The sequence below is a fragment of the Lygodium microphyllum genome, chromosome 26 (genome assembly GCF_053477565.2).
Source record: "Lygodium microphyllum isolate KBCC chromosome 26, Lygodium_microphyllum_v1.1.10, whole genome shotgun sequence".
Taxonomy (NCBI): domain Eukaryota; kingdom Viridiplantae; phylum Streptophyta; class Polypodiopsida; order Schizaeales; family Lygodiaceae; genus Lygodium; species Lygodium microphyllum.
The window spans coordinates 101,551,659-101,577,036 of record NC_141160.1 but is presented as its reverse complement, the minus strand read 5'-3'; the positions used below and the strand labels follow the sequence as shown (position 1 = coordinate 101,577,036).

Sequence of the window (25,378 nt, the reverse complement as noted above, 5' to 3'; positions counted from 1 at the left end):
TGTATAGGCATATACTGAAATGCCTAAGGACTGATAATGGGGGTGAATACGTCTCACGTGCCTTTGAGTAGTTTTGTGATGAGAGGGGTATTAAGCATCAGTTGGCCACCCCTTACACCCATCCCCAGAATGGTATGGCTAAGCATATGAATAGGGCTATCTAGGAGAGTGTCTGTAGTATGCTTAGCCAAGCAGGCTTACCACAACATTTTTGGGTTGAGGCATTCTCTATTGCCATTCATTTTATTAATGGGTCAACTTACACTAATATTGACTTCCAGGTTTGCAAATAGGAGGTATGGATAGGAAAGCCTCCCTCATATGCTCATTTGCATGTCTTTGGATGTGAGGTCTTCTGCCATGTGCCCAAGGACAAACGCAATAAGCTGGATCCTAAAAGTGTGAAATGCGTTTTCCTTGGCTATGGAGATGTAGGTGAGAAGGGAAATCACATTTGGGATCTGCATGTGCGAAAAGTGATCCATAGCCATGATGTTGTGTTCCATGAGGACACAAGGTTATCTTTCAAGAGGAGCCCCCTCCTCCTGTACAACCAGCTAAACAATCTACACTGGCAATTGATCCTCATGGCCAGGATGTTAGATAGGATGTTAAACAGGTAACATGGCCTGCATTGAGGTGTTCTAATAGAGATAGATGACCTCCTGACCGTTATGAGCCCTTTATAGATCATGTCTTGGTTATAGGTACAGGAGAGTCTCTCACCTATGATGAGACTATGCATAAGGGTGATAGTCACTCTTGGGAGAGGGCTATGCAGTCTGAGATTTGACTTGTTGCATAAGAATCATATGTGGGATTTGGTTTCATTGCCTAGTGGCAAGCAGGCTTTGCCATGCAAGTGGGTGTACAAGTTGAAAAGTACCCCTAGACACCCCAGGCCAACATACAAGGCCAGATTGGTAGCAAAGGGTTTTAAGCAGGAGCATGGTGTTGACTTTGATGAGGTCTTCTCTCATGTGGTTAAGATGGCCACCCTATGCTTAGTCTTGACTTTGGTTGCATAGCTTGACTTGGACTTGTATCAATTGGATGTCAAGACGGCTTTATTACATAGGGACTTGCATGATGAGATATACATGGAGCAGCCTAAGGGCTTTACAAAGCATGTCAGAGAACACGTGTGCAGATTGAGAAAGAGTCTTTATGGCTTAAAGTAGGCACCTGGGGAATGGTACTGCAAATTCGATGCATTCATGCAGTCACAAGGCTACAACCGTAGTGCTATGGATCCATGCATGTACACGAAGAAAGCCCATAATGGTTCATTTTACTGATTTTGGTACTCTATGTGGATGGCATGCTTATAGCAGGGAAAGCTCATGATGAGCTAGATGCTCTTAAGGCTTAGCTCAAGAAGAGCTTTGAAATGAAAGATCTAGGATAGGCCTCTCATATACTTGGTATGTGCATTATGTGTGACAAGTCTCAAGGACTACTCTATTTGTCATAGAAGGAGTATATCCAGAAAGACCTTGAGTACTTCGATATGCAAGATGATGTGAAGCCTATTGGTTGTCAATTGCCTTCTCATGTGAAGGTATCACAAGCCAATTGTTCGTTTCCGCAAACAAATGAGTAAAGGGCCGAGATGGCCAAGATTTCCTATGCATCCACAATGGGTAGTCTTATGTATGCCATGATAGCCACTTGTCGTTGAGATATTGCATTTGCAATTGGTGTTGTGGCACATTATATGGCTAAAACTGGCAAGAGGCATTGGGATGCCATGAAGGGTATCATGAGGTACCTGAAGGGCACTGTTGATATGTGCATATGTTATTGTAGCTAGGATATATGAGTTGTGGGATACACTAACTCTGAATATGTAGTACATGCAGATAGTAGGAAGTCCACTTATGGCTATGTGTTCACTTTTGTTGGAGATCCTGTTTCATCGATGTCCAAGGTGCAGAAATGCACAGCCCTTTTTACTACAGAGGCTGAGTATGTTGTAGCCATTGAGGCTTACAAGGAGGCCATTTGGTTGGGTCGTTTGGTTGCTGACCTTGGTATTGCAGATGCTATCCCTACACTGCATTTGGATCCTATGAGTGCTATCTCATTAGTCGAGAATCCGGTCTTCCATGCGAAGACGAAACACATTGAGGTGAGGTATCACTTCATTCTTGAGGTCATTGAGGATAGGTTTGTTGACCTTGTCAAGATCTCAACAGACCAGAATCCTGCAGACTTGCTCATGAAAAGCCTCTCTATAGAGAGTGCTTTGCCTTCCTTAGGAGGTTGATGGGCGTTGGATGAGATGACATATTTCCTCATCTTGTTGTATCTATGTATATGTTGTATTATCTTTTCTTTTTCCTTTTCACTCCTCACTAAGGCAAATTCGCCTTTAAGTGGGTGGTTGTTAGGGGTAAAGGTGCCTCTGCCTAGCTGCCCATGTATTACTACACTACTGATAGTACCCATGCCTGCACACTGCATGTGGTGGGTGCCCATCACTATCACTTTGTTCTTTATTCTTTTAGTGGCATTTGAATAAAGGGAAGGCTAGTCACACATCGTGACTGTTGGAGTTCCCACATTGCGTGTCTCTCTCTCTCTTTTGCTCTTGCTCCTTCCACCATAGCTCTTGCTCCCACTCATGCTTCCACTTCAGGGCTCACCTCCCTTCAACTTGAAAGATATATTTTAGTGAGAGATTGTCAAATGTACCTTATCACATTGACATAGGTATAAAAGATGTGGCACTATCTTTTTAGCAATAATATAATTTTTGTTTCTCACCTTGCCCTTGTTCACAAATTCCATAGCCTCTCTCTCTTGTTTTCTATCTTTCTGATATTTCTCTCTCTGTGTCACTAATTCTCTCTCCTCTTTTCTCTCTATTGTGCTCTTTTTTCTCTCACCTCTCATCTCTCCCCTTCATAGCAACCTTGCCAACTTTGTGATATGTTGTATCCAAGAACTAGAATTGTATTTCATTTGGACACCTCTAATTCATCTCCATCAATGATGAATGAAGAGTGTAGGTCACCATGTGATAGTTTTTCTAATTTGGGTTGATGCAGAGTGCATTGGTTGGATATTACATCATAGTATTGTAGAGAGGCAAGTAAATATGGACATAGATACCCAAAAGAGAAATTTAGGTACCAAACATTAGAGCCTTCCAATGCTAAACTTTAACTCTTGAGTATAGAGTATGTAACAAACAACAATTTGTGCTTTGCATTGAAATGATATAAGAGTTCACATTTCCTTCTTCTTAAATTATCTCTGTGAGTGCATCAACTTCATCATGTTTGTGTGCAAGGCAACAAATCTTGTGTATTTGGGGACACATGGAGTTGTGCTTATTGAGTCTTGACTTGTGCTATGGATATTTGATATAACTCTTTTAAATAGTGCGCTACATTTTTATTTTGACATTCTACTTTAAACTATTGCAATTCAATTAAGTTATCTTGTGTATACTTCTTTTAGAAATATATATTATGAATCCTTTGGAATGTGTGACTTTTAATATTAAAATAACATTTACAAGAATAATCAATTAGACATTGTAAAAGGATAACTACTTGCCCCTTGAGAGTGGTGGGGTTTTACACAACAATCCATAACCCCTAGGAGTCTGCCTAAGATGGGTCCTCTCCCATCTCCGTCCATGCTCCTGGGCATATCCAGGAGACCCCTCTACATCCAATGTACCGATGGGGGTAACCTCTCTCGGAGTGGCACTCAAAGGGGTGCCACCTGCTGACGGCTGCGCAAAAGCCGGAGTAATTGGAGTAGACGTCCCCACAGGTGTGACAAATCCTGGAGATGACGCAGCTCCAGCTGAACGACGAGACGGAGACACCACATCCATGTCTCCACAGCAGCACCCCCTGATCCCGATGCAGTCCCTCCCTCTGTCCCAAGTCGTGAGCGTCGAGATCGTCTACTCAAAGCTGAAGCATCCGATCTCACTGAAGCAGATCTAGTAGAGCGCCCTGACGAAGAACGAGACAGCTCCTGGTCTGCCATCTCTCTGAATCTCGCGAGCTGGTCTGGAGACATGCTGCCATCATGTCCTGAAACTCCTCATCGCTCATCCCTCGACTCATCCTGAAAATGTCACCTGCACAGATAAAAAATATTGTTAGAATAATCAATTTAAACTATACAAAGCACAATAATATAAATCATTTTTAAAAAAACCCTCTTAAAATGCATATCTTATGTACCTTTATGGAAGATCTAAACAATGAATTGAGTAATACAATTCTCCAAGAATGAAGTATTCTATGGTCCCATGTTAATCTCCTGACACAACTCTACATACACTGGAAGGTTGATAGACATGTCACCACAAAAGAATGAGTCTGTCTCGTTCTCAAAAAATTCTTGGACTACTGTATTTCCATCATTGTTAGCCGATGCGGGCTCCAAGCTTGCGGTGGCCTCCACCCCTTGTAATATCGACCCCTCTATTTGCATATTATCTTCATCTATGCCCGGAACATCGCTTTGATAAAATACTCTCGCACTTCGAGGAGTTGAAGGTATAACATACCGCCATCGAGGTTGTCGGGGGTTTGGATAGAAGATTACATGTTCACAAACACGTACAAAGCGAGTTCAAACCATTGTGACATAAACCATGTCGTATTACAATTAGCAAGCAAATGACTCTATGCACCTGTTCACAATGGGTTGTCAAGACAAAGGTGTCGCGTAAATCTGTCCATTTTTTTTCAGAATCTATTTCGAGAAATCCAAATGGACCTCGTCAAACTGTTGCTCCAGCTCCTCCAAGTACCACTTTGAACCATTGCACATCGAATAGTATTATGGAGAAGCTACGGTAATCCACCGTAATAATACTTTGCAAGTTCCCAAAATATTCCATCTCATCCACAACCGTGTTCGGATCCGTTGCTCGTCACCGGCTCTCTTGCTCAAACCTTGCCATGACACCACAGTCCATTGTGGAGCGCATTTTGTCAATACGCTCCACGCAAAAATGCCGTCCGCGCGACCACGCTGCACTATATATTTTGTACTGTACATTGAAACACTCAAATTAGATGTCGCATATAAAATTTAGATACGACATATTCTAAACCCCTCATCACCTTTGGACTACATCCCCTCGAGAACTCCCACTCCTCCATTGAGACCTTTGTCCCTTCGCTGGATGCTGCGGTGAAGGCTCCATGCAACCATCGTGTTGATATAAACCGCAGCATCTCCTCCATGCCTTCGAGATATCAAATCGGTCGATGATGCGTACTATGTCGGAATTCAGCTCGCGCTTCCTCTCGATCTTGCCTTGCAATCTGGTACTTGGCGAGCCACGTCTCCATGGAGGCATGGTGCAACATACAAAAGCAATTCACCTTCTCATCCATTGAGGCATCCATTCTTTTTTCTACCCCATTTCCAACCACCACATCTCTAGTCAGTCTATCATCGTCCTTCAGCGTCCATAGCATTTCATTGTCTTGTTCCACCATGGGTAGCCATTGTGAGATATGCACTAACGCCTCTGACACCAACCAACCTTCTGCCATGCTACCTTTTGGACGAGCTCGTTGTCGCATAAAGACTTTCAGGATTTTCATGAAGCGCTCCAGGAAGAACATCCATCGCGTATGGACAGGTCCAACAATCTCCACTTCGTCCACAAGATGCACAAGAAGGTGAACTTGTATTGTGAACATGCTAGTGGGCAGGTATTTCTCAAAGAGATAGACCGTCTCCACTGCTCCTCGCCTCGCAGATTCAATAGAGGACGTCTTAATCTCTTTCAGTGAGATCCATTGCACCAAAGTCGACAACTTGTAAATGGCCCTGCGAATTTCTGGAGTAAGGCATCCTGCGATCACGATCGGTAGGACAAACTGCCACAAATGAGAAAGCATTATGAACAATGGCCACTTTTTAAATTGCAAAATGCCCACGCTAATTACAATCCATTCTGTTCACAAACCTGACATATCTTATGCCAATCATGGGATTTTAGCCTCGACAATTGGTCATCTTTAGAAAATGCGGACGTGAGAGAACGCAACATACCCGTCGGAGTGCGGATAGACTTGATTACTTGCTTCATAATGCACTCTTCTTTGGTGGACAAAACCCAAGGAGCGCGAGGAAGCTACACTCCCCCTTCAGCACTCGACTGCGGCCAAAGCGCCTCCATCTTACCTACCTCCTTCAAATCCATTCGTGACCCTATAGTGTCTCTCTTTCCTGTGATGTGGTCCCATAGCAAGTTGGCCACATTCTTGAAAATATGCATGGGATCCAACAAGTGGTTGACCTGTAAGTGGGTCCAATATGGCAACTCGTAGAAAACTGAGAACCGTCGCATTCCATTTGGATGTGATTCCGAGTTTACCATTTTCAGCTCGTACCAGCTTGCAGCGTTCATACGTGTTGGAGGTCGTCCAAGAAAACCTTCCCTGAGTTCATGATTCTCCAGCAAGAAAGCGGCATGTCCTTGATATACCATCTTCTTCATGTTTCGTGACCTTCGGGAGTCTAACTGTGGCCCACACAATGGACATGCATGATAACCTAAGGTAACTAGACCTGTAAGGCGAGCCACGACCTAGTGAATACTTGATTGAATGAAATAAAATATAGATATTACCAGCGAGAACGGAGGTCTGCTCACTTGAGCACTCTCCCAATCCCGGAAAGTCATGCATCGTCCACATGAGAATGGCTCGAATGTTGGCTGACCGCCGACCATCGCGCTTGCTCATATCTTGCACAGTGACCCCCTCCTCCCACAAAATCTTAAGCTCATCGACTAATGGACAAAGATACACGTCCATATTTTTTACTTTGTAGCGGTCGGGACGAGCAAGCTAAGGATGAGATGTCCTTTCTTCGTAGAAAGCCATGGAGGGATGTTGTAGTTGACAAGCATTATAGGCCACACACTGTAAGAAGTCGAGCGCAGACCGAATGGGTTCACACCATCCATGGCGAGACCGAGCCGAAGATTCCTTGGCTCTCACGCAAAGCCTGGGAAGGTAGAGTCAATGTGGCTCCATGCGCGCAAATCCATTGATATTCGTTGAACTCCATCCATGGACCTATTCTGCACATGCCACGTCGTCAAGCTTGCCATGCCGGACGTGCGAAACATGTGGTTTATGCAGGGAATGAGCGGAAAGTGTCTGAGAACTTTTTGAGGGATGGTTTGCCCTTGCAAACCTTGTCGATACCTATGAGCACCACACTTTGGACATGTCTCCATAGTCTCGTATTCATCTCGAAACAGTATGCAGTCGTTGATACATGCATGGATGATATTGTAGTCCATGCCAAGCTTCCGTAAAACATGTCGTGCATCATCACAAGACTCTGGCATGGTATTTGCAGGTGGTAATATATGATATTTCTATAACCTGAAAAAAATCATAAAACACCTTGAAAAAGCACAAATGTTTGCAATAATACTGTAAAAATAAATAAATCAATGAAGCCTATGTGCAAGGTACCTGAATAACTCAGTCACACTCGTATCGCTCCAAACCGTATTTTGCTTGCACACTTAAGAGTGCAAGCAATGTCTTCAACCGAGATACTCGGCACCCATCATATAATGGTATGGATGCTTCCTCTCTAAGCGGGTCAAATGTCTCAACATCCATGGGAATCAATGCATCGATCATTGCCTCCATCTCAGGCTCCAAGATTGTAGGTAGGTCGGGAAGGTTGTCTGTCTCCTCTGGCATTGACGGTATAGATGGGCCTTGCGAGTGGTGGATTGGCTCCTGCAATCCATCCATCGCACGTCCACGAACTCTTCTAATTTGCCACAAAGGGTGCACTCCCCCTTGGGTCGAGACATCATCCCCCTGGATAGAAAATTTGCCAACAAGACCCAATCTTATTGTGTATGGGTTTCAATTAGCTTATGAGTACAATGCATGATTAATATTAACTTCAAATTACCATTTGCTGAAAATCCGCAATCGCCTGATCAATGATCTCAGATTTGAAACTCGCCAAATCGTCGTACGTGTTCTATAGACAATCGGCGTTTTCGTCTAATTGCCAACTTGCATTGAGAGCAAGGACATGGGACACACTGATTAAGATATGTCTTGCGATCTTGAACAATAAGACCTTCTTCGTTTTCCATCTTATCTACATTGCAGCAAACGAGACTTAAATGGATAGCTTTATGGAGATGTCCGTCAAGTTGCAAGTTGACCATAAATCTTGCATTGTACATAGTAGTTGAGAGATTTTTTGATGTTATATCTCGGCCTTGTATCATGCTCAAGGATTTGTTTGTCCCGGTAGATAATTATTTGTTACTGTAAAAAACTGCACTAGAGGGCTTTGAGTATAAGTAATCCATTTATGAGCATCATTGAGGATCTCTTAGTCTAATAATAAATCAGTCTCAACAAAAAGCATCTTAGAAATGTGGTTTTTTTGTCCTGGGATCGCGTATTAAAATTAATGCCATCTATGAAATTTATCAACTATAGTAATAAAATTTATTTCAATCAATTCTACTCATAGTCATAAGACCTGAGAGAAAATATCCTATACTCAATTTAATGGATTCTTCTTCTATAACAATACTTTTGGGTTCATTTTGATGAAGTACCGTAATGACCATTCGCTAGGGTATCATTTTCTTTTAGTCCTTCCATTGACTAGTTGGCATGATTTTAAATTTGTTATGCCTATAAAGTTAATACAAAAACAATGAATTATGCATATCACAATTAGATCCCCTACTTGGACATTATGAAGGACATGACCAATTTTAAGCCATCTTAAAGAGTCACCAATGTACGTGGCCCATGGCAAAGCACATTGCATACCATTATCGATAAGTCTATTATCGTGCATCTTAAATCTCCTAATTAGACTTTATAAACGGTATGACTAATTTTTAGCCCCCTTAAGGAGTCGATGTAATGGTACCCATTAAAAAAGTAAAGTGGATACCATTACCATAATCATGGATATGCTATCATTCCAATATATGTTATCTTTCTCTTTCTCTCCCTCTCCCTCCCTCTCTTTCTCTTTCTCTCGTATTTCCTCTCCCTCTCACAATATATCTTAACACTCTCCAAAAGCAAAAGGGAGAGGGAGAGAGAGAATGCACTCTCCCTCCCTCTCCCTCTCCCTCTCGTTGTCTTTCTCTTTCTCTCCTTCTCTCATTTCCTTCCCCTCCCTCTCCCTCTCTTTCTCTCCTTCTCTCTCCCTCTCCCTCTCTTTCTCTCTCATTTCCTCTCCTAAACAAGCAAAAAAGAAAGTGATTCAAACATTAAACAAGCAAGAGGGAGAGTGAGAGAGAGAATGCACTCTCCCTCTCCCTCCCTCTCTTTCTCTTTCTCTCCCTCTCTCATTTCCTTCCCCTCCCTCTCCCTCTCCCTCTCCCTCTCTTTCTCTCTCATTTCCTAAATAAGCAAAAAATAAAGTGATTTAAACATTAAACAAGCAAAAGGGAGAGGGAGAGAGACAATGCACTCTCCCTCTCTTTCTCTTTCTCTCCCTCTCTCATTTCCTTCCCTCTCCCTCTCCCTCTCCCTCTCTTTCTCTCTCATTTCCTCTCCTAAACAAGCAAAAAATAAAGTGATTTAAACATTAAACAAGCAAAAGGGAGAGGGAGGGAGAGAATGCACTCTCCCTCTCCCTCTCTTTCTCTCCCTCTCTCATTTCCTCCCCCTCCCTCTCCCTCTCCCTCTCTTTCTCTTTCTCTTTCTCTTTCTCTCCCTCTCTCTCCCTCTCCCTCTCCCTCTCCCTCTCTTTCTCTCTTACTCTCTCGTTTCCTCTCCTAAACAAGCAAAAAATAAAGTGATTTAAACATTAAACAAGCAAAAGGGAGAGGGAGAGAGAGAATGCACTCTCCCTCTCCCTCTCCCTCTCCCTCTCTTTCTCTCTCATTTCCTCTCCTAAACAAGCAAAAGAGAGTGATTTAAACCTTAAACAAGCAAAAGAAAGAGAGGGAGACTCACCGATGAGATATGGCGAGCGTGGGGCAACTCCTCTTTGTGATGAAGTTTCCTCCTCTCCTTCGCGAACAACGGCAGTAGTGACGGCAGCGGCGGCAAGTCTTCTTCCTCTCCTTCTCTCATGACGGTCACTCTCTCCCTCGCTCTCACTCTCAAAACTCACAAGCCACAAACGCGAAATGAAAACCGCGCTCGGTTTCGGCCGCTTTTTTTCCCTGCGGAACATCGCAATTTGCGACGCAAATAACGACACTATTAGCGACTCCGCTATCCGCCGTCGCTAATCGGCGTCGCTACTAACTCTCAACTAGTATTGGGGCCTTCTAGGATATCCACCTAGGCTTGTAGGGAGTAAGCTAGTTCTTGCATGCCCAAGGAATTATGGTTTTAGAGCTCCCTTGGATCCTTGGCACCTCCTTGCATACAATGAATCCTGATGGAGGGACACCTCGTGTCTTTTGATAAGCCTAGCAATCCCGAGTGGTAAACTAGCTCCCTTGGTGAAGAGCTAGCATATCTAACCTTAGGGGAGCTTTAGTGTACACATCCAATAATTTTATTTTAGATATATTATCCCACAATATCCATAATTAGTACAAATAATACTTTTAATGAAACAAGCAATATGACCAAAATATACCTATGCATGGATGCCATCTAAGCATGAACTTATAAGCATAGGTTACGTTGGTTTAAATTGTCAAATATTGGGTCTCTTGTTATCTCGTATTATGCCATAACAATGTGTATATTTGAGCATTGAGAGTTTATCTCAAGAGGTTACCTACATTATTTTTGTGTTTTAATTTTAGTGAGATATCTAGTTAAACAATCCTCCTAGTAAATATGGTCTAGTGTCTTTTCTAACTCTTCCACGAAATAGCTAGGTTATTTTTCTTACAATGAATCCCTTAAACCGTGCATTTATCACTAGAGAAAATAACATCCAATTGTAAATGAGGACTAGATGCCATCAGGAAAGGGAATTTCCTCCTAAAGCATCTATCACTTCTTACCAATCTAGTTAACATCTCAGATATCCACAAGGATTGTGGAATCCCTAGTAGTGTTGCCATATGGGTTATTGAAATTATTCATACAAAATGCTATCATTATTTCATCAATATTGCTTTGAAAGATGGAGAAACAACTTGGACCTAGGTTTGCATGATGAGGATATTGCTTAGCCATGTTAGCTCTAATGTTTTTTCGCTTTGGGGCCATCTTGTTGGTACGTATTCTCATCTTCATTCTCCCTTTAATCTTTGTCATCTTTTATTCCTTGAACTGAAGCTCTTTGAGATATATGGATAAATCCAAAGAAGTATAGGTAAGATTTGAGTGGAGATAAATTCAACTTTAGAGGGTAGGCTTAGTAGCAAGATGGGGGGGGGGATATGTAAAGGTTTTCCTTTTTGGGAGGGATTTTGATGTGACAGGTTCAAGAGGCCTCTTGTTATATTGCTTTAGGCCACAATAATGTGTTTATTCAAACATCAAGAGTTTATCTCAAAAGTTTAGCTACACTCTTTTTATGCTTTAACTTTAGCAAGATATCTAATTAAACAATCCTCCTAGTAAATATGGTCTAATACATTTTCAAATTCTTCCACGAAATAGTTAAGCTAACTTTCTTACAACAAATCCCTTAAATCATGCATATATCACTAGCAAAAATAACTTCCAATAATAAACGAGGACTACGTGCCATCGTGAAAGGGTAATTCCTATTTGAATTTCCTTCTAAGCATCTATAACTTCTTATCCATCTAGTTAACACCTCAGATATCCACAAGGATCCTAGAATGCCTAGTAGTTGCGATATGGATTATTGAAATTATTTATACACCTTTCTATCATTATTTCATCAAGATTGCTTTGAAATATGAAGAAACAACTTGGACCTAGGTTAACATGACGAGGATATCGCTTGGATGCGCTATCTCTTCTTAGCTTCTATGTTTTTTTGCTTTGGGGCTATCTTGTTGGTATATATTATCGTCTTCTTTCTCCTTTTAGCCTTTGCCATCTTGTATTTCTCAACTTGAAGCTCTTTGAGATATATGGATAAATCTAAAGAAGTATAGGCAAGATTTGAGTAGATATAAGTTCAGCTTAAGAGTGTAGGCTTAGTAGGTGAGGTGAAGGGGAAATATGTAGATAATTTTTTTTGGGAGGGATTGTGATGATAAGTTGAAGCAACTTGATGCTCAAACCCCAATTCAGTATCTTCTTCTTTAATCATTCACTCTCTCTTTCTCACTCTTCCCTATGTTGACTCCCTTCTCTCTCTCTCTCTCTCTCTCTCTCTCTCTCTCTCTCTCTCTCTCTCTCTCTCTCTCTCTCTCTCTCTCTCTCTCTCTCTCTCTCTCTCTCTCTCTCTCTCTCTCTCTCTCTCTCTCTACATGTATGTATGTTTGTATCACTTACTCTCTCCCTCTATATCACTTTCTCTCTTTTTCTCCCTCTCTCCCTCTATATTTCTCTCTCTTCTCACTCTCTCAATTACTTTACTTCTCTCTCTCTCTCTCTCTCTCTCTCTCTCTCTCTCTCTCTCTCTCTCTCTTACTCTTCTCCCTCTATCTCACTACCTTATCTCTCTCTTTCTCTCTATCTCTTTCTTTTCTCTATTTGTCTCTCACTCACTATCTCTAACTCTTCTCATAATCTCTCAGTTCTCACTCACAATCTTTGTCTCTTCTCACAATCTCTTGATTCTCACTCATTGTTTTTGTGTGATTGACCAATTAGATAATCAACATACCTTTCAAAAGAAGTGTGATGACAAGGCATACTATTGTATATGTTGACACAATTCAGTGGAAATCATGATGATGATGACGATAATGATGAAGGGGGGATCATTTGATTCGATACTTTTTTCCCCCCCTTTGAAAGCTTTTTAGTTAAGGTGTAAGTTTTTTAGGTCACTACATTATCTCCTCCTTAAAGAAGCCAAGATGTCCTCATCTTATGGCTATCATTTTTCTATAATAAGTTGTATCATAGGGCATGTGGGCTAAGACCCACCACACTTCCACTACACTACTCTAATTACATACAAATACTCAAACTTCAAGTGCTATGTGAATTCAATGATAGGTTTATTGCAATATGTTGTGGTTCAATTCATTGGAAGAGTAGGACCCATTACAAATATAAGGCTTATTACATCTTATAAAAATCTTTCTAGGGTTTCTACCCACCCTCAAAGGGTATATTGGGTTCTTGCTCTTCATTATTGTCAAATTCTTAGACCGTACTGAATGTTGAACTTGTACGACTTTGGTTCTCTATTGGTTTTTCATCTTCTTGATCTAACTCAGGATAATCATCTTGGATATGTACTAGCTCATTGCAATGGCAACATCGACAAGTGGGGTATCTCCTTAGAATGTGTCTTAACTCTCCACACTCATGGCACTTCTTTCCATGGTCCTATGGATCATCATAGTCTTCCCTTGAGTACATTGAGAGGTAATTATCTTTAAGATGTTGGTCTATACTTAAATCAATGAAGACTTTGGCTCTAAGGAGAGAGTCCTTAAGGTTGATGAGTCCCATAGCTTCCAATTAAGTGTCTAAGGAAGGATTTAAACCTCGACAAAACTTAGCCACTTGTTGAGCAATATCCATTAGTAGCAAAGCGTACTTCTTGAGAGTCACAAGCTAATTATAGTATGCTTCAAGGCTCAACTTTAACTTTGGCTATGAAGAGAGTGTCTTAAATATCCATGGGTCACAATAGCTTCTAATTGAGTGTCCAATGAAGGATTTAAGCCTAAGAAAAATTTAGCTACTTGTTGAGCAATATCCATTGGCACAATGTACTTCTTGAGAGTCACAAGCCAATAATAGTATGCTTCCAAACTCAAATTTAATCGGTGAAGCTTGAAAAACTCATTCATCTTTAAGGTTTGATATGAAGGTGTAAGATATCTTTCATGCACAACTTCTTTTATGAGTTCCCAAGTAGCAATATCATCTAATACTCTAGTGTCTCTACACCATTGCTTCTACTAGAGATGCATTTTCCCTATTAGTTTTAGCTTGGCTAATCTGGCCTGTCTAGGGGTGCTTGTGCTTGTGGCTCATAAATAATCTTCCATAGATTTGAGTAGACTTCAATGCCTCTTTCCACATCTTTACCCTTTCCATCAGACTCAAGAGATTATATTTGCAACGATGAATGGAGTATCCTAATTTTACAATGCATAAAGAACTAGTTTAATATACATAATTGAGTTTCTAAACATTATTGTGTTTCACAACAAGATTTTAAAGGTCTTGCACAAGTAGAAGACTAAGAAACATATTTTATTCATGTTATTTTGAGTAGCCAAAGTCATTGCATCATGATAAGGATTCTAATATGAAGATTCACTGATGGAAATCTAATACATTGATAGTATGATAGCATGGAGATTTAATGGAAACTTCTAGGATTTTGTATTTGGAAGGAAGGTCTAGGTAGTGTTCTTTACAATAGTTTTTGTGAGATGACAATAGGCTAGAATAGCAGCTCTATTAGTCAAAATAACTCAAATCAATTGCTCATATATATAGTGGTTTTATTGCATAGTCATCCATCTATGTGGAGGGTAGCATTTAATTTAGATTCTTAAAATAAGTAGAGAACCTTGAGGTTTTCCATCCATTGAATTTATCTTAGGTTTATTTAGATATAAGTAAGATGATAAGTGTTGATGAGGCAGCATATGCCCTCATGCATCCAATTTCTTTCACATTATTGTGAAGATGGGCTATAAATGTGATCCATAGTAAGCATGAGTCGACCTCTCGTGTTAAAGTTTAGAGAGTACATGGCTAACATGAACATAGCCTAGAATACTAAGAATCTCTCTTGGCTTCATCACTCTCATCCATATTCATCAAGCATTAGTATCTTGTCTAATTTTAATAGTTTACAAACAATTTCTAGATTCATACCAAAATCTTTATTTGCTCTCATGCTAGGTATAATGTGTCTACTTAATAAATCTCGATAGCGAGCATTTTTAGTAGACTATCAAGAAATAATCAAGGTAACCTCCATCCGAAACTCCTTAGAATAAATGAATAATCTTGAAGCACTCAAGTCTACCTCCCAAGTGAAACTTTGTCCTAAAAAAAAGGACCTAATTTAAATATTGTAGTCTCTTATCAACCATCTACCTTCACTTCTGAGGTAATTGCATTCCTATCATTCCTCAAATTGAACCAAACCATACTACACTTGATTCAAAGAGAGTGAGAAATAAGGGGGAGTGATGTGCATCAACCTCTCTATCCATAAGGTATAGTCCCAACTCCACCCCTCTAAAATGGCATGAGTTAGGATGTAGAATGATATAGTAGGACAATCAACTTTCAGTCCTTCCTATCTTGTCCTAATCTAATGTTCAAGTATTTATGGAAGCCTCTTGGGTAATCTTATCATACAACAAGTCTCTATGGAGAGATCTCATGTTTCCGGTGCTGGTCCTAGCAATCCAAAGTGGTAAACCACCTCCCTTGGTGAAGAGTTAGTGTATCTAACCTTGGGAAAGATCTAATAGTACAGACAATTCTTTTACAACACGGGATATGATCAAAATATACTTATGCATGGGTACCATCTAAACCTAAACTTACAAGCATAGGTTTCATTGGTTTAAATGATCAAATTTGGGGTCTCTTGTTATCTTGCTTTAGGCCAGAACGATGTGTTTATTTGAGCATCAAGAGTTTATGTCAAGAAGTCAACTACACTCTTTTTGTGTTTTAACTTTAGCAAGACATCTAGTTAAACAATCCTCCTAGTAAATATGGTCTAGTACCTTTTCTAATTCTTCCACGAAATAGGTAGGTTAACTTTCTTACAACGAGTCCCTTAAACCAGACACTTATTACTATTGAAAACAATATACGATCATAAACAGGTAGGCTAACTTTCTTACAACGAGTCCCTTAAACCAGACATTTATTACTATTGAAAACAATATCTGATCGTAAGCAAGAACTAGGTACCATCACGAGAGGGTAATCCCTATTTGAATTTTCTCCTAAGCATCTACAACTTCTTGTCCATCTAGTTACCATCTCGAGGATCCACAAGGATCATGGAATGCTTGGTAGTTGCAATATGGATTATTAATATTATTTGTATAAAATTTAATGATTATTTCATCAAGCTTACTTTGTAATATGAAGAAACAACCCACACTTGGGTTAATGTGACATGTACATCGCTTGCATGTGCTATCTCTAGTCTAGCTATAGTGTTTATTCACATTGGGGCCATCTTATTGGTACGTATCCTTGCCTTCCTTCTCCCTTTGGTCTTGTATTCCTTAACTCGAGGCTCTTTGAGATGCACAAATAAACTCGAAGAAGTATAGGCAAGGTCTGAGTATAGCTTAAGAGTAAGATGAGGGGGATATATGTATGCTTTTTTTTTGGGAGGGATTTTGGTATAGCATATTAGGATAGGGAATAAGGAAGGGGTGAAGAGAGTGCAAGGTAATCCATTGTAAGGATGAAGACGAGTTGAAGCAGCATGATACTTAAACCTCAATTCATGACCCTCTTCTTCTTCAATCTTTCACTCTCTCTTTCTCACTCTTCAATCTTTAGCTATCTCTCACTCTTCCCTATGCTAATTCCCTTCTATCTCATTAACTTTTTTCTCTCTCCCTTAATGTCACTTATTGTCTCCCTCTATATTTCTCTCTCTTCTCACTCACTGACTATCTTACCTCTCTCTCCCTCTCTAACCCTCTCTCTCTCTCTCTCTCTCTCTCTCTCTCTCTCTCTCTCTCTCTCTCTCTAACAACATAGTATAATCAATACATTTCACGACGAGGTGATACCAAGGAAGATTATTGTGTGTGATAATACAATTTGGTGGACATTGCAATGATGATAACAACGATGACAAGGGGGTCGTTTGATTCAACATTGTTTTTTTCCCACCCCCTTTGAAAGCTTTTTCACTAAGCTTTAAGTTTTAAGGTCATTACAAATTTGAAACTACATCTCCTTCAATCAGATTGTTACATATCGTTTGGAGTAGATCACATTGTCTTCTTAAATGTTCTATTATTCATTTGCGAAGAAAATATTATAAGGTCTCCCATGCTATAGTAAAAGCATCACCCGCCAATGGGTGCAAGAGTAAGTTTTAATCCCTACGTCCTACATCTCTCGAGGCATAATCTATTCTATATATTATTGAGACCTTTGCCTTGGGGATCCGAAACAAACTAGAAGGCTCCCAAGCTTATGTGGCATAAGGAGAAGAAGTTTGGTATTCAAGAAATAAAGATGGCTTATTCTTGAAGGATGAGTGGGGTTAATATTTATTTTCTATCATCTCTTACGCCCAATTGAACACAAGTATACACACATATTGTCTCTCTCTTTTTCTTTTTTAATTGAATATAGGATATGATAATGGTAAGGGAAAAGATGAGTCTTTAAAGAATTTATGCGACTTTCTTTCTCTTTCTCTCTAAAGAGAGATGAATTTCTTTTTTTAATTAGATATATAAAATGACATTTTAATGGTTAAAGAGATGTACGTAATATACATACTCTAAAAATATGCACTAATGCACATACATTATTTAAAAAAGTTGAATTTATTTTTATTGAATATTATGGAATGGAATAATAAATTTAATGGATGAACATGTTTATGCAATGTATACATGCTCTGAAACCATACACAAATGCACATACACTATACAAAGACATACGTGTGTGTGCACATGTGCAAACACATACACACATGTATGCATATATATAGACATGCTCATATAGGCGTATATGTATATGAGAGAGAGAGAGAGAGAGAGAGAGAGAGAGAGAGAGAGAGAGAGAGAGAGAGAGAGAGAGAGAGAGAGAGAGAGAGAGAGAGAGAGAGAGATGATACATACTTATAAAACACACACTTACAAATATGCACACATATGAGGTGAAGAAAGATGAGACATTGTAGGAAGAAAAAGAAACAAGAGAAAATAAAAATGATACAAGGAAGAGAGACGACACACATTTACAAGACTAGACAAATAGACATACGTGTATTAAATACACACACACATAGATTGCTTATTAATAATTAATTATTAACTATTAATATATAAACTATACTTAACCTATAATCGATATGTATATATATAGTTAATATTTATGTTATATATTAATAATTAATAATTATATATAATTATCATCACTTTTTTATATTATATATAATAAAGTAGTAAAAATAATACATATGATATAATTATATATTAATTCAATAATATATATTAACTATATTCATTAATATGTTTATATAATTACTTATACATAAATTAATAATTATTAATATATTATTTTTTTCATAATAAATATATAACATATACATGTATAGTAATTAATAAATAGGTTAATGTGTATACGTATTATGCGTTATGTATATACATTAATACATAACTACATTCTATAATATTAATCAAGGTTTTATTGTTTTAACTAGTAATTATTATGTATAACTATCTTTCATAGATAATTTGTATTAAATATAATTATAATATACATATTATAATTATTAATAATTTTATATAATTATTTGAATATTAATTATTTATATAGTAAATAATAATAATAATATATAATTATATTTTAATTAATATATTATTTATAATTATGTACATGTGTTAGTAATGATTAATTATGAGAGAGAGAGAGAGAGAGAGAGAGAGAGAGAGAGAGAGAGAGAGAGAGGACGTGGGGAATAAGAAGAAAGAGAAGAAGTTATTCTTAATATAGTTTATGGGTTGGCAAATTTGTGTGATGTTATTTGCTCAATATGTGAGGATAATATGCATACCATGATAGGCTCAATGTGAATAAAATTCACTATTAAATATGTTTCTCTTTAAGAAACTTTGAGAAATAGTCATAAGGTTTTGTTAGAGATATAATTTAGGTTGAGATATTACATTTTCATGCATTGAATATTATATTAATTTAAGTTGCCAAAGCTTTCAAAGTTCGGATTATGTTTCTCAGATCACCCTCCCACGAACTGGCTTGCCACATGGAACGCGCTTTCGAACCTTTTGCATAAGGTTCACATTGATGGGTCGCGCAAAGAGAATGTAGGCATAGAGCGCCTGGTAGAATATCTATCTATTCACATGCAAAGAGGCACTTGCCACTGGAGTCTGCGGGTGCCATTACCTACCAATAGATAGTAAGAGTGCGGCAATTCTTTTGCCTTGATCAGTTTTCACAATTTCAAATCAAGTGAAAAAAAGGGGCAGATTATGGGTGGCGGGGAAAGGCGAGTGGTAGTTTGTTTTTTGGGGGACATTCTTCCCGCCTTCTCAGACTAACACTGCTTCTGCAAGTAAGTATATCATCATCACATATCCATGAACAGGCTCGCAGGCACAGGGACACAGATGCAGACGCATAAACTTAAAGGTGCAGACACCTCCTTCTTGTTCCGATCCCCTAGCTGGTGCCGACAGACAATGGATGCTGGCTGCTGAACTGAAGTTTTCATCATCCTCATCCTCATCCTCATCATCATCATCATATTCTGCTTCTTCTTCTTCCTTGTTGCCCTAACCCTTCGATCCCTTCTTCCGCCATGAGTGCAGTCAATGTCACCAATGTCTCCGTCCTGGACAACCCTGCCATGTTCCTCAACCCTTTCCAGTTCGAGATCTCATACGAATGCGTCCTGCCTCTTACAGACGGTAAATCTCTACTCTCCTCAGTAAATTCACTGTTTCTGTGTTCGTTTTCCTCCCTTTTCATTTCGCGTCTCTGAGTCTTCTGTGCTGTTCCTTCTCTTGCAGATCTTGAGTGGAAGCTGATTTACGTCGGGTCTGCCGAAGATGAGAAGTACGACCAAGTGCTTGAAAGCGTACTTGTTGGGCCGGTGAATGTTGGCAATTACAGATTTGTTTTCCAGGTAAAGGCTCGGAATTCGGCCCTTCTGTTGAGAGAGAGAGAGAGAGAGAGAGAGAGAGAGAGAGAGAGAGAGAGAGAGAGAGAGAGAGAGAGAGAGAGAGAGAGAGAGAGAGAGAGAGAGAGAGAGAGAGAGAGAGAGAGAGAGAGAGAGAGAGAGAGAGAGAGAGAGAGAGAGATTCTGAGATGCATAGGGCAAAATAGGCATGCAGTAGGAGATACAGGTAGGGACAATCCCAAGATGCTTTAAGATGATTCAGAGAGAGAGATTCTGAGATGCATAGGGCAAAATAGGCATGCAGTAGGAGATACAGGTAGGGACAATCCCAAGATGCTTTAAGATGATTCAGGCATGCAGTAGGAACAATTACAAGATGCTTTAAGCCAATTTGGGCATGTGGTAGGAACAATCATGAGATAGACTTGAGGCAATTCCTACATGTTGTAGGAATAATTCCCAGATGCCTTATCACAAATCAAGCAGCCCTGCATCTGTGAGGGCTCTATTAGGTTTATGTTACCTTCTAATTGCAGTGTTTGACATGCCATTGTGTGCGTGTTAATTCCATGTTCAGCATTCCCATGTGTGCATTTTAATTGCATGTTCAGCATGCCCATAGATGCATTTCAGTTGCAGTTAAACGTAACCATAGTGTGCATTAATGCAAGGACTTTCAGATTGCCAAGCTACTTCAATGCCTTGCCCACATGATCATTGCACACCATCTGTTTATTGCCTGAAATCTGCATTTGCAGTGATATAATTGTGATTTATGCATTCCAACACTGCATGCGCCTAAATGTGCCCTCCATGTAAATATCATATTTGCAAAGCAGTTTTCTTTTTGTCTTGCTTGTTTAAAGGTCTTGAAGGACCTGCATCTAGTCCAGAAATTCAAAAATTCTCTTGGATAACAGGCTGACCCTCCAGATGCGGCCAAGATTCCTGAAGAAGACATACTAGGGGTTACTGTTCTCCTGCTAACCTGCTCATACCTAGGGCAAGAATTTGTAAGGGTGGGATACTACGTGAACAATGAGTATGATGATGAAAAGCTGAGAGAAGAGCCTCCTGCCAAGGTCATTGTGGAGAAGATTCAGAGGAACATACTAGCTGATAAGCCAAGGGTTACCAAGTTTCCAATCTCATTCCACCCAGAGGCCCCAGATACAGTGGATCCACCACAGCTTGAGGATAGTGAACCTCCAAGTAATGCAATGGAATCTGTCAGAGGTCATCCCTGTGACGGAACAGTGGGTTGTGATAGCCTGGATGGTGTCATGCGCCAAAAAGAAGAGCTAACAGTTTAGCTCAATGTTGCATGTGGATGGTCATATGGCATTGGAAGGGTATGTGACACAGTCATGGCATGTATTATAATCTGGTTTTCCTGAGCCTGTGTTGCATCTGATCCTGGTATGCCAGGATTTGTGACACATTCATGGATGCTTAAGATGGTGGAAACATGGATCCATGGTAGCGATGTGAGGGAATGTATAAGGAAACATCTGGTAGTTCACATGGATGCATGGATGCCAATGCAGCACATACAGCAAAAACAAGTTCATAAGTGCAATGACTAGCTGGATAGGCCACCTCAAGACATACATTGTCAGCTTGCACAATTCAAACCAACCCTTCCATCCAAACAACTTTTCCTCTGATGAGGATTGATCAGGGGAACTTGCTTTGTATAGAGAAAAAGTCCCTAGCTGATCCAATGTCTAACTACACTATTCTGCTGTAATTATCATCCTAAAGCACAACTTCTTGCTCTTTCAGAGCTAAGCTGCCTAGTCAATCCATGTGAAAGTGAAATGGGCAGATAGGTTTTTCAGGAGACTGAAGGGTCATTAAGCTTCCTGTTCAATGTGGCAAAGGTCGCTGGAATTATGAAACGTGGTAGTGATAGCAAGAATCGAATGGTTACGACGATGAAAGCTGAAGGGTCACGACTCCACACTGTAAGGTTAAGAGAGCATTGAAGAGAATTGTGAAGTGCATAGTTTAAGAAGTTATGAAAATAAATGTAGGATTAAGCGATGTGCATTTTGAACAAGCATATGGCTCATTAGGTAATGTGTTCCTTGCAAGAAAAATGAAAAGCATAGATGATGTTTGTGGTTTAAGTCTCTATAGGAATTTTGCTTGTCATTTCATTTTAAAGGGGGGCTTTTGTCAAGGTAATGAACTTTTCCAGCATGTGAGACTTGTTTCTCATCTCACTAGTTCAACTTTTGCCATGATTTGAGAAGATAATCTATTAGCTTGCAAGAAGTAACACTTGTTACTTGGTGCCTTTGGTTGTAATGGCCTTGTAAGATAATAGAAGTTGCTTTGCTTCATTCACAACCACCTCCTTTAGGTAGTGAGTCTTTGGGGCCACAATTCACATCAAAGTCCAAAAAGTTTCTCTTGACCCTTGTTTATTTGTATGACATTACAAAGGTGCACACACATTCTTGCACATGTGGGTGTGTGTGCACCCATGTATGTGCACACACACCCACACACACACACACTCTCTCTCTCAATGTAATTGATCAATTACATGTATGGAAAGGCTAATGTTAAATTAATCACTTTTGTGATGCCATTAGTTTGTGTAAAGTAAAAATGATGCAAAATTATCGCAAACAAAACTCTTACAAGTCCAAGTGGTTTAATGAAATCCATTTTATGTAGAAATGAGTTCTTAGTGTACTTAAGCTTATTTTCTTGAAGAGTCCTTGCTTGGATAAAGCTCTCTTTGGGAAACATTGGGTTGTTTAACCTTGCATGGACATGTGAAATTGTGCTTCAAGGACAAGAGGATGTTGCATTGTTTATCTTTTTCTTGCATCTACAATTGAAAGAAACTACAATGCAAATGTTGATATGCATCCACCTAATAAAGATCATTTTACACAATTATAAAAAATGGTCTTCCTTTGTATATTGAACACTTGGTGGTAGGCATGCATCGACTCAATAAGTATCATTATATACAAATTGGTCACTCTTTAGATGCCAATTAGAGTTTGTGGAAGGTTACATACTAACAAATTTATCAAACACTTTGTAGGTACCAATCATAGTTGGTGGAAAAGTCATTAATATGTATAAGAGGCATGTGAACCTTATGTATAAGAGGGTGGATAAGGATAGTTGGGTGTGAATGAATTAGGGGTAGGGAAAAACCCTAACCCTTGCCATCTAGAGGTTATATAAATAGCCTAAAGGTCACTCTCAATGTAGAGGAGAGTGTACTAGTTGTACTTATGAGCAACTCACTAAGCAAGATCTTCTTGTACTTGAGCTTTCTCTCTTCCTCTTGTGCACACTCTTGTGTTATTCACTCTAATATTTCAACATGGTATTAGAGCTATATTTGATCCAACAAGCTTCCTCTAGCTTTATCTTGACCTAAATGCATAAGAAGATCTTATCTTTCCCACTTTACCTTCTTCACCATAGCTAGCCTTGACCACTAGCTAGTGGAGGACTTGGGGTGAACAAAAGAGAGTATATTTTGCCTACTTTCTTTTGGAGAGCCGCTCCCCAACTCAAGTTGCAACATGTTACAACAAACCAAAACATTGGGTAGCCAGGAGGATGCCATTGTTAGAATTTGTGAATCTAGCACAAATTTCACTCATGTTAGTTCAACTCAATGGCGTGGCTTGTTGTGGACACGATCATCTAGGCTATCATGGGGATTTGTTAGCCCCCTTAGTGGGCCATCTCTCCTTAACAGGGTTTGAGAAAAAATTGTTTCTACTAGTTGTTGTAATCAAAACCCTAATTGTGGGTCATAATGGTAGCCATAGCCACAAGCTTGAAAGCTAGACTTTCTTACTTTTTTCATATTTTGTTGACATATCATTGTATATAGAGTCAGTTAATGACGTGTAGTCTTCAGGTCAATGATGATTCTTCATTTAGTGGGCATCACAAAGCTTGCCAAGATGAATACATAATATCTCAAGTGGTCTTGACCTTGAGATGAGTGTTTCTAAGCAATGAAATGTATTTAGTGCCATTAGTTGTTGCTATCGTATGATGAAAACAAGAATATGCATGTAATTGAAATATCCTTGGACTCTTTTCCAAGTGTCGAAGTTCTTGATCGACCTTGTTCAACTAAATATTCATCCATTAGACCACAAGATTGAGGAGCCAGAGGTTCAATCAAAGTTTACTTCATTAAAGCCCAGTTAGATAGTCAAACCTAAACCAAGGGTTGTCCAAAGGAAAGAACTGCCAAAATCTTATTTTGAAGTATACCACATGTATGATTTTTAACCTTTCTCATCCTTGTAGTTTTAAGTCTACACAGTTGTAAGGCTATGTGGCATTTATGAACACATAGATCATTGCCTTCAGTTGGTTTGTACTTATTGGCCATTGTGTAAAGTACTAGACATTGCCATTGCTTAGGGCAATTGATAAGACCTTCTTTTCATGGCCATGGCTTATGTTGATGTTAGGTCTCAAATTTGTAAGTTTGATGGAAAAGACTTTCATCTATGGTAGGTATCGGTGAAGTATAGAATGATGGAACGGGGCTACTGACCCTTTATCAAAGGGACCAAGGTTATTGATCCATCAAACCCACTTGATGTAGAAGATGATGAAAGTGCTTAAGCCATTATCATGCTTCATCTAGATGAGTCCCTAATTCATCATATTGACCAACTTTCCATTGCCAAGGAGAAATGGGATGAGCTTGAAAAGCTTAATAGTGCTACAAGGAAGAACTCTAAAATTTTCCTAAAGATCAAATTTTTAGCTTGGAGTATAAACAAGGAAAAAACCTAGGTAAGTTCATTTTTCACATGAAGGGGCTTATGGCACAACTAGCCTTAGTTCAAGCTCCAATTTCATGATGAAGATGCCATTGCAATTCTCTTGAAGGTTGTAAAGGTCTTTCCAACCCTTATAACTACTGTTACCAATATCCTTAATCCAACTTTGAAAAGCACCATCTAGACTTGTTTAGATGAGGAGAAAAAAAGTCGAGGATCTACTTCAACAGCTCATGAGCAACTCTTGGTTCATACTGTCTCCACCAAATGTTCCTTTTGCAATAAGAAGGGAAATCTTGTTAGTAATTGTTGGAAAAAAAAATCCCAATAAAATTAATTGTAACAAATGTAAGAAGACATGGCATATTACTAGTAAATGGACTACTACCCTTGAAGTACCATAAGAATTGGAGGCCAACTTTGTCTCCAAAACATTGGACGATCGACTTTTCTAAAAAACTCTAAATCCTCTACTTATAAGCACTCTTGTAGCTTGATTTATAAAGGCATTCCATTTTGTTTGAGGGGGGCCATTAACATGCCTTGTAGTCCAATGCCACTTTGGTGTTGAGAGGGGGGGGGGGGGGGGGGGGTTTGAGAGATAGGCATGTGAACCCTATGCATGCAAGGATGGATAATGGTAATTGGGTGTGAATGAGCTCGAGGGTAGGGGG

At 39.4% G+C, this 25,378-nt stretch overlaps 1 protein-coding gene across 1 annotated transcript; it reads left to right on the top strand.

The window, feature by feature from the left end:
• The first annotated feature begins 19,233 nt into the window (after window positions 1-19,233).
• LOC148013607 (putative histone chaperone ASF1A) lies at window positions 19,234-22,032 on the top strand. Its single transcript, XM_087668420.1, has 3 exons — window positions 19,234-19,702; window positions 19,805-19,920; window positions 20,835-22,032. The coding sequence occupies exons 1-3, from the start codon at window positions 19,594-19,596 to the stop codon at window positions 21,225-21,227; spliced, it is 618 nt and encodes a 205-aa protein (XP_087524546.1). The 5' UTR covers window positions 19,234-19,593; the 3' UTR covers window positions 21,228-22,032.
• The last annotated feature ends 3,346 nt before the right edge of the window (window positions 22,033-25,378 follow it).

Bases quoted from the DNA above. Each gene is read 5' to 3' on its own strand.
- LOC148013607 (XM_087668420.1), top strand. From the start codon at position 19,594: ATGAGTGCAGTCAATGTCACCAATGTCTCCGTCCTGGACAACCCTGCC. The intron at 19,703-19,804 runs GTAAATCTCTAC...CTTCTCTTGCAG, and splicing joins CGTCCTGCCTCTTACAGACG to ATCTTGAGTGGAAGCTGATT. The intron at 19,921-20,834 runs GTAAAGGCTCGG...CTTGGATAACAG, and splicing joins ATTACAGATTTGTTTTCCAG to GCTGACCCTCCAGATGCGGC.